The sequence below is a fragment of the Sinocyclocheilus anshuiensis genome, unplaced genomic scaffold (assembly GCF_001515605.1).
Source record: "Sinocyclocheilus anshuiensis isolate Anshui unplaced genomic scaffold, SAMN03320099.WGS_v1.1 scaffold383, whole genome shotgun sequence".
Lineage (NCBI taxonomy): Eukaryota > Metazoa > Chordata > Actinopteri > Cypriniformes > Cyprinidae > Sinocyclocheilus > Sinocyclocheilus anshuiensis.
Genome location: NW_015548204.1, coordinates 166,119 through 176,850, shown reverse-complemented (window position 1 = coordinate 176,850; position 10,732 = coordinate 166,119). Strand labels below are relative to the sequence as shown.

Genomic DNA, 10,732 nt, shown 5'->3' with positions numbered 1-10,732 from the left:
ACTGAAGATAGATAGATAGATAGATAGATAGATAGATAGATAGATAGATAGATAGATAGATAAATAGATAGATAAAAAAATAAATAGTATACTGACAAAGCCATAAAAGATGAAGCACATTAGAATGATTTCTAATGAGATGGTGGGTGTCACATATAGGGATTAAAAAAAAAAAAAAAAAGTATTCATTAGATTTAATCAAGATTTTGTATTTAACAAACCACGACACTAATTTTTGCCTCCATGCAGTTTGAATAATCACATGAATAATGTAAGAAAAATCTGCTTATTATTTCCTAATCATGCATTTTTTATGTTCCATAGCTGCTCATTGGAAGATTTTCTTGGAAGAAGAAGAAAAAAATTGACCCAAGCACAGACATCTCTGCATATAAATGTGTTCAGTCACCAAGCATCAGTGTTTGCAGAGGTCAGGCCTGCGTTCAGCCCCAACAAAAACGGTGCAAAACGTGTTTTAAACAGAAGAGAAAACGCATCTCAAACCCCGTTGCACACCGTTTCCAGGAAACATGTCGTTCAAACCGGAAACCGTAGCAAAACGGTGCACACCAGTTTGAGCTTGAACTTGCCCCAGGTCTGTGATATCCAGCGCGTGACGCACAGACCCGCAATGACGCGGATTAGCTGCAGCAGCGTGTCATGGAAAATAAATAAATGATTCTAAAATAAAACATATCAGTCTCAATCCATCAACATCGTACGTATCAGTTATATGACTTTTTTGATCTTTTAAATTACGTACTTTATTGAAGAGTAGCCTACTAATGTCAGCGTCCAATCGGGAGGCGGATTGACGTCATACAGCAGGACCAAACAAGCAGCATCCGGAGCGTGAGCCTTGCATCTCCGCCTCATAACGGTAAGACAAATTAACACCAAACACTGTGACACACACCATGGGTTTTAGCTGGATATACCCACAGATGCGGGTTTCAAGATAATAAATGTCTAAAACCAATTATTCACCGCATAGGTTTGTGTTTAGAAGCGAATAAGCTGCGATAAAAGCGTAAACAGGTGATCACGGAGGGATGCTCCAGCGCTCCGCCGCTTCGTTTTTAACGCACGACTGAATACGCTATCGGTTTCGTGAACGCATAGGTCGAAATTGCAGATTAAAGCTTCTGTTGCCGGTGGTTTTTCTCCAGCGCTCCGCCGCTTCGTTTTTAACGCACGACTGAATACGCTATCGGTTTCGTGAGCGCATAGGATAATTGCAGATTAAAGCTTCTGTTGCCGGTGGTTTTGGGATGGTTGATGTGAATCAATGGCGGAAGTGAAATGTAAATGTGTAACAGAGAAGAATGGCCTGTGATTTAGTCATAATGTCAATGTTTATCTATCTAGGCACTGTGTTTGTGTATTTGTATTGACAGTGCATAGATGCATATTGTGGATTTCATTAGTCAGTCAGCAGGCAAGCTTATTATTTAAGACACACAGACTTAAAGAAAGAATATCTCTCCTCATCCCCCCTCCTTTGCTCTTTTCTCCTGCAGCAGTGATAGAAGATAAGATGGCCACCTCCTCCTCCTCCAATCTGGAAGAAGATGAAAGTCTGAAAGGCTGCGAGGTGTTCGTGCAGAAACACAACATACAGCAGATCCTCAAAGAGTGCATCGTCAACCTGTGCATTGCCAAGCCCGAGCGGCCTATGAAGTTCCTGCGGGAACACTTTGAGAAGCTGGAGAAGGTGCGTTACTCTTACTGTATTTGCTCTGCTGGTGGTTGTGTTTGTAGAAGTTGTGCATTTGCATCGGAAAGGGTGATGGTTAGGGATCTGGGATGTCGCTTCATTTCCATGGAGCTGGAGAAGCCGGAGCTGGAGAGTTATTGAGATCATTGCTGTCCCATTTGGCCTGGCACTTAACCTCAGGATGCTCCGGGGGGATTGTTCCTGTAATTAATGTACCGTACGTTGCTTTGGAAAAAAAGTCTGGCTGAATGCACTGTGATACAGTGTTAATGAATGTCTTCTCCTTCTTTCAAACATCCACGATCATTAACTGTCATTGTGCTAGTGCTCACAGTGAGGTTGATGTTCTTTTTGTGTCTTAATTATTGACAAGTGCGGCACAATAGATAGATAGAACTAATTGCAGGTTTTGGAACGAGAAATCATTGGTTTCCATAGTGCTCCTTTGATCGGTTTCTTGTGCAGATGCAGAGCGTGTGAAATGAGTAGACGGTACACTTATGTACTATATCAGGATCTGTGAAAAATCTATAAAGTTCGTTTGCAAGTTTTAAAATGGATTTAGTAGGGCTTTCATAGGTTTACAGCAACCAAGCATGCAACTCATTATATTCATGTAGAATCTACAGTGATTCTCAACCTTTTTGACTCCGAGGCCCCACACTGTCCATAACAATATTCAAAGGTTTAAGGATAAGGAGTTTTAAAAATGGTTTACTCACCATTTCTACCTGATTCAATACTTTAGAGCTTATCATAAATACAAAAATGTATACTCTTTACATGGCATTTTAAGGATTTAAAAAAATATATTTTCACGACTTTTCCAGGTCTAGAAATTACACTTTTAAAATGAATTAAAATTCAAATCAATTTAAGTCTTCTTGAGGCCCCCTGGTTGAGAAACACTAATGTAGAATAAATGACTTTTTGCTGTATTCTCCCTGTTTTTAATATAGTTGGTTAAATGCAATTTTAAGAAGTACTTAGTACACCATTGTCCTGTTTCATTATGTTTTGATTATTTATTAAGACAATATCTGTTCAAATCTTGGCTAATTAGTAGTGTGAGCTAAGGCAAGTATTACTGTTAGGATATTATTTATCTACATATATAAACAATCATATAAATCAAAAATAAAATGTTGCACAGATGTAGAATATGAATAATAGAATAATAGCCCAAACATGCACTACTGTTCAAGAAGTATTTAGAACATCTTTGTCCTATTTCACTGATTATGTATTAACACAATATCTGTTGAAATCTTAATTAGTAGTGTTAGCTAAGGCAAGTATTACTGTTATGATACCTCAAATCATGTTTAGTTTTTTTTTTAGGAGAGGTGTGCTGTTACTTTTATAATTAATCAGACTAACAATTTTCGCCTGGAGGACAACAAAACAGAATATCGTACTTATGACTCTTCCGACTTGAGTCAGAAAGTATTCAACTAAACAAAACACCCAGAACACAATAGCAACCACCCAGCAACCAACTTAAAACCAGTTACCCCATAGCAATGCCCTGGCAACCACCCTCAACAGTTTAGCAACAAAAATTTTTCATTTACTCTAGGGCTGCACGATTATGACAAAAATCATAATTGTCGATTATTCCCTTGAAATTGTAATTGCGATTATTAATTACGATTATCACAATTTACATTGAATGATGTTTATACCATTGTTTGATGCAACTGCATGTAGAAAGAAAAAAAACATATCTTAAGCGTGCAGAATAACATAAGTGGACTTTGAACGATTAATTAGCCACTTTGAACGATTACGTAATTGTGGCATCCATAATTGTAATTGTGATTAGAAATTCGATTAACTGTGCAGCCCTAATTTACACTCACATTTGCTTCAGGACGTGTAAAAATGTTTGTTTATGCTTTAAGTCTTTGTTTTGTTTTTGTCTTTTTGTTAAGTCTTTTACAGTAATATTTTGAGATATTATTACAATTTAAAATAACTGTTTTGCATTTGAATATATTTTAACATGTAATGTATCCCTGGGATTGTCAAGCTGAATTTTCAGCAGCCATTACTCTCAGAAATCCTTCTGTGTTGAATATCAATGTTGAAAACCTTTGTGCTGCATAATATGTTTTGCAGAAACTGTGAAAGTTTCTACAAAAGTTTCTCTAGAAAGTTCAAAAGAACAGCATTCTTCTTTAAATCGAAAACATTATATTTTGTAACATCTTTATCACCACTTTTAGTAAATTTTTTGCATCCTTACTGAATAAAAGTATTAATTTCTTTAAAAAAAACAAACAAAAAAAACACTGACCCCAGATGGTAGTGTGCTTTATGTAAGAGGAACTTTAATGAGCTGCAGTTGTTCAGTACTATAATCAGCATTCCCGTTCCCCCTCAGCAAACAATTAGGAGGCATGCTGGTGTTTTTTGATGTTGTTGCCCAATCTCAGACTCTGTGTACCGACCGTATGAAAGTCACAGCAGTCATTCGTTTAGCTGGAGGTGCCAGTATTTGCATCCACACTCAGCAGCAACTAAACATCTTCTTTGATCATGTGCTCCAGGAACAACAGGCTTTTTCAAACTGGCAGATGCTTTGGGCTCGAGTTTTTGTTAGGAATGCGTTTCTGCTGAGCTACTGTTGGTTTAGGTAGAGCATCAAACAGCCGAAGGGATTGTGTATTCATAAGATGCGATCAGATGGGCTGATACTGAATGCAGCACAAGACATCTGCAAGAAGGGAGCGACTGTCCTTGTCTTCTCCTCATGATGATAGCTTGTGTTTTTGGGGTTATTTAGTGTCATTGAGCTGCTGGGTGAATGATGTTTACTGACCCACTTGTGTTTTAGTCATAGATGGGGTTTAATTGCTCACACATTCTCTCTGTCTGGCACCTTCTGTTCATTTAGAAAGATGAAAATCCGTGGGCTGATGAAGGATATACTACACCCTTAACACTGTGGTTGTCCTCTTTTCTGAATGTTGTGTCTATAAAAACTGTGCCGGATTAAAATCTTTGTAAAACCTAAAACGTTGCTACCGTATTTTTTACGGTAAAATTCCGGCAACCACAGCTGTAAATTTTACGGAATTTTTTTTACAGTGTAGGGCACAAGGCAACACGAGGAGAAATTTTTAAGGAGAAATAGAAATTTACCGATGTTACTAAGGGATGCAAGATTCTTAGTGAAAGATCTTCATGTCAGCTAGGCCAATATTTGACCTATTTGAGATTAGCATCAGCTAATAACGTGTCCTCTTGCTCATGTACCAGTTGCATACTAATGCCAGTATATGGAGGTTAGCCATAAATATGGCCCCTTTTAGCCCAAAGATACACTACCATTCAAAAGTTTGGGTCTTTTTACTTTTGATTTTAATTATTTAAGTTTTTTTTTTTTTTTAGTAGATGAATACTTTGATTTAGCAAGGGCACATTAAATTGATCAAATGCGACTGAGACATTTCTAATTTTACAAAAGATTTGTATTTCAAATAAATGCTTTTGAACTTTCTATTCATCAATGAATCCTGGAAAAAATTTATTATGGTTTCCACACAAAAAAAAAAAAAAAAAGAAGCATCACAACTGTTTTCAACATTAATAATAAATAATACAATTTCTGAAGGATCATGTGACACTGAAGACTGGAGCAATGATGCTGAAAATTCAGCTTTGATCACAGAAATAAATTACATTTGACAATATATTTAAATAGAAAACAGGTATTTTGATTTTTGTAAAAAATATTTCACAATTTTACTGTTTTATTGTATTTTTAATCAAATAAATACAGCCTTGGGGAGCATAAAAAATTAAAACATTTAAAAACATTATACATTAAAAAAAATCTTATTGACCCGAACAGATTACATATGTAGACTTAAGCATATTGCTTTTGTAAGAAATCCATATGTTGATTAAGTTCTTTTGTGCAGGGAGGTCAAATTTAGAAATTATTCTTTCATTAGAACTGATTCTTTGTAATGATTCAGTCAAACTGATTCACAAAGCATTTGTTGATGACTTTGTTTAGTTTAGACGTTTTTAATATTGGGGGCATTATTGTTGATGAATAAATAAATATCTTAATAAAGAACTGTAAACAACAGCAGAACAGGTGACAACAGCAATTGTACTGCAATAATGGAACAAAAAAAAAGATTTTTTAAAAACTGGTTCAATGAAATAAATAATCCAAATGGTCCAGTTTACAGTTTTTGTGGCCTCCAATCCAAAATTGTCATTCAGATTTGATGATAAATCAGTATCTTTTGCAAATACTTGTGACAACAACATTTTTGGTTGTGTGTCATTAAAGTTCAAACCTAATTTGATAAAAGTGTGTATGATTACAGCCTCATATTTGAATTGTTTGTATAGACACTAGTCTAATTTTTTGTGTGTTTGTGGTGGGTTTGCTCTCATATTATGTTTGAGTATGTGCATCAATGCATTGGTGAGCGAAATGATCTCAATGGGCATATCGTCTTATATGTTTTCTGATTTCACAGATTTCAGAGTACATTTGGACTCTTTCTGTGTTATTTCATGGACAGGCCTGTTGATGGCTGTCTAAAGCTTTGGAGAGCGAGCATGTGTGTGTGTTGTGTGCATTTGTGTGTGTGTGTGGCATGTGCCCAGCTGTTCCTTTGCATCTGACTGCCTTCACTTTGGTATTTGTGCCTTGGGATGTTTTAGAGGGAGACCATTTTACAAACACTTTATCTTTTAAATGCTGTAAAATTTTTAATTGTGGAATTAACAGACTGATATCAGATTTATAGGGGCCAGAATACTATAGAGCAGAGGTGGCCAAAATTTTTGCCATGAAGGACCACAAATCAAACTAGAATGAGAACTGTGGGTTGAAAATAAATGTTGCATAATATCCAAATATATTATATGTGAAATGTAAATAAAAAATAATAATAAATAAATAAATAAATAAATAAAATTCATTTATATTCTCTACATTTGGAAAAATAAAACAAACAAAAAAAAGTTTAAACAAAAAGGATAAATTGGAAATGAAGATACGCTTCAGTGGCATGTTTTTTTTTTCATCCTATTTTTCCCTCAGACTCTTGTGATATAGCATGGTGCATAACTTTAATATATGTAGGATAGAAAAGGTTTGACACTCAAAAATGTCACTTTATCCTTTTCTGCAGATAAAATGAGTAAATATAGCCATTCAGCTTTACAGTAAAATTTTGCCTAAATTTGCCTAAACTATTACAGAACATTAAAAATATTATAACAGTCTTCACATTAACCCACTATAATGAATGTCACATTTAGCTGTGACTTTAATATTGCATATAGTATAGTAATATAGTGATATTTCTGTCAATATCAGCTCTCTCTGTTTGCCCCCCCCCCCCATAAGGTTATTTTTCACATTCATTTTCACAATAAATGACTAAAACATTTGGTTGTTCTATATATACAGTACACACTGTATGTGTCATATGTAATGAATATGATTAGGGGTCAGTGTTTTTCTGTCCACCCCATATGACTAGTACACATCTTGTTGTGTCACACACACACACACACAAAAACACACACACACACACACACACACACACTGTCTCTCTTTCGCTCTGCCAGTGAAATCTCAGTGCTGTTGTGTCTGCTTTCTGTGCTCACAGTAGGTTTCAGTCTTTTAGATTTTATGATCTGTAATCGTGATTTGTAATGGGAGCTTCACCCTCTTAGTGTCCACTGTTTTCACACTGCACAGATTTTTGGGTGTCCTGTGCGATGGGAAGGAAAATCCAGATGGTCACGACCCTCTCGATGTTTTCAAACGGATGTTTAATCATACGTGTCATTCACTTCCTCTCTCCACAGGAAGAATGCAAGCAGATCATGGCCCGTCAGAAGTCCAACTCTCAGTCCGACTCTCACGATGATGAAGTGTCTCCTCCTCCTCCAAACCCGGTGGTGAAGGCCCGGCGCCGGAGAGGTGGGGTCAGCGCTGAGGTCTACACAGAGGAGGATGCCGTCAGCTACGTCAGAAAGGTTAGTTTGGATTATATAGCCAGTGTAGTTCTGAATAAAACTGCAGTTAAATTTGCATTATTTTCCAAGTACGCTATTTAGGATGTTTTGGATTTGTCTCCGTCGCCCCATCAGTAATAGGCCAGATTCACTGCTCTGATGTCACATAGTTTTTTTCAGTATAGACAATCACATCACATTTGACTTCCATAATATGGTTTTTCTGAGTGAAACAGAATACTGAGCAGGAAGTAACGCAGGACTGGATTTTATTCAGTGTGATTTGATTGGATGATTAGGTTGTTTTATTATTGTTTATTATTGTTTTCCTTTTCTGCACCTCTAGCAGAAAAGAAAAGTCAGAAAATTCTATGAATATATTTTTCTTTAGAATAACATGCACTGATGAATTGTGCACAATAATAGGAACAATAAATAAGTATGTAAATAAGGTTGAATGTTATTTTAGTATTATTTACATACAATTACAATAGTTATTAATATTTTTAATTAGCATTTAGTTATATTTATTATACTATTTTATATTTTCAGTTTTCATAAAAAAAAATGTTTAACTTATTTTAACTTTAGTAATTTTTATGTGCTTTTGTAATTTTTTATATTTTTATTTAGTGTGATTCAGATCACATGAACAACTGGCTAGCAACATCCACAACACTCTAGGATCATCATGGCAGCACATTTTTCACAACACGACGCTCACAATTAATCGAGGAAATATGCAGAAATTTCAAAATGTTAGGAAAACCTTATAATTTGTTTGTTTTATGAGTGATCATCTACATATTGTTTTCTTTGGTTATAGGTCATTCCAAAGGACTACAAGACAATGACCGCCCTGGCCAAAGCCATCTCTAAGAACGTGCTGTTTGCCCACCTGGATGACAATGAGAGAAGGTAAATGCACGTCATCTGAGGTGGTTTGTTGTCAGGTATTATAAGTATATAAGGTTATGTTCACATGGTCAGTGTTTGGGTTTCCTGTAAATAACTAAGATGTACGTAAACGCAACCATATTAATGGCTCAAAAACAAGACTGACAGCTGTATTCTGCTGCTGTGTGAACAGGGCCTCAGCCACACTATATTTCTCATTGGCCTTGTACACACTGTAAAGATTCAGGGTTGACAACCACATTTAAATATGGGAGTGAATCCTCTAAATGATTGTTTTGTGTGTGTACAGAAGAGAACTCACTCTCGAAATTGTGATGACTATGTGATGCTATGGTAACAACTGACACTGTTGTTACCATAGCAAATTTTGGGCATCTCGTAAGGTTAGTATCTGCTATTTTTAACTGAAGTATTATTACAGTTAACAAAGACTCATTACATTTGGAGATTTTAACCAAATCACTGTCGACAGAGCCGTCGTGTTTTCTTTATGTTTGGAAGGCTATTTCACTGAGCACGCTCTTGAAGGGTTGCCATGTCCACTTATTATAAGTGACACTTATTAAGTGTCTTTGGGCTTGTGGTTTGGACTTGGCCCATAAAGCAATCCAGTTTATGGAGTTAATAAAGTAGGCAGGTGCAGGTCTCAATTTTTTGGTATGTGGCTTATTTCCAGGATAACGCGTTTAGATTTGAGTTTATTATGGGCGTGTTTTTTTTCTTGCAAGATCTGGCAACACTAATGTGTCAAAACGTACCCTGTGATTTCTTGCACCGCACATACAGAAGAGAGAGACAACTCTTAATACATATTTAAATACGTCATTAACATTTAGTTTTTCAGCTCAGTTCCGTACACACTGCGTAGAATTTCTGTAAATGCGGTTGTCAATACCTGAATTTTTGTGAGTCAGTTCAGTTGCACAATGCGGCTGTCACTCCCGTGTATTACTGAACTGTGTGTACAGAACAAGATTAAGCACTATAAGGAAAATTGACCACTGTTTTGTGGCCATTGTGAAGTCTTTATTATGAATCGGGTTATGCTGTTACCAGCTTGTTTCTTGTTGTCAGCGCTGGTCTTGTGAGTGTTTGGCGGGGTGAGGGTATGAGTCGTGTCAAGAGGGGCTTGTGAGTAGCCACTGTATTTGCTCTGTTGCTCTCGTCACCATGGCAACCCACGTCGAAATAAAACATGTATTGTGTCTGACCATAGTGGAAAGTGTGTTTTAATGTGGGTGTGGGGAAATAGCGTTGCTCGGATTGTTTCATTTTGGCTTTCAAGTCCGGGAGATGCCACAAACCCTAAACAACAACGAGGAGAGAAAAGCCTCTCCCAGTCCACCAGGAATTTCACTCAGGTTGTGTACGGAATACGGTTTCACTGCTGAGGAGAATCCATTATCCATACAGATCCACCATGAAGGGAACAAACTCTCAGCTTTCTGCTTTTAAAGTCTCTGTGAGAACACGCGAAACGGCCCAAATGCTCAAACTCCCCAAAACATCCCGTCTGCACTCAGCTGGAAATTCACCACACTTATTATCAGGCCTTCTTGCCAGGGACTGCAGATGCACGTTATCAGGTTTTAAGATTGATTTCATATTTTTGGCTGTTGTGAATATATCACAGTCACCATTTATCAGGCATGGAATTACAGGCAAATTTAGTTGGAAAAGACTGATTTTGTGCAGTGCATCATCTTAAGGCAAGGCTTACCTTGTCATTTCTCTTCTGAAAGCTCCAGAACACTCTTCAAATTTCTGATTCAGATTTGTGGAGAACATTAATGTTGTTTCCATGGTTACGGAGTCTTCGCTCCTGGCGACGGCCCCGCACAATGTCCAATTATCTGCATGTGTGTCTGCGATACTGTCAAAGCAACAGGCCTGATGTGGTCATACCGAACATGACTCTGCAGTATCTGGGAAATGACAGGATAATGACATTATGTTAGGATCTTTTAATTGTTTTATAGAGTTATGTTAGTGTGAGATGTTGCAGATTCTCTAAGAGCAGTCTGGATTTCTCTAAGCATGCCGTGAACACTTTAATATTTTTATTAACAACTTATTAATACCTGCTGTATATATATA

The 10,732-nt window shown here is 36.7% G+C and overlaps 1 protein-coding gene across 1 annotated transcript in view; it reads left to right on the top strand.

The window, feature by feature from the left end:
* Positions 1 to 617: 617 nt before the first annotated feature.
* LOC107653458 (cAMP-dependent protein kinase type I-beta regulatory subunit) overlaps positions 618 to 10,732 on the top strand; it is a 70,429-nt gene continuing 60,314 nt past the window's right edge. The window contains exons 1-4 of the mRNA XM_016440170.1: positions 618 to 880; positions 1,521 to 1,714; positions 7,568 to 7,738; positions 8,544 to 8,635. Of these exons, the coding sequence (XP_016295656.1) occupies positions 1,538 to 1,714; positions 7,568 to 7,738; positions 8,544 to 8,635 (440 nt within the window). The 5' untranslated portion in view covers positions 618 to 880; positions 1,521 to 1,537. The remainder of the gene's footprint in view (positions 881 to 1,520; positions 1,715 to 7,567; positions 7,739 to 8,543; positions 8,636 to 10,732) is intronic.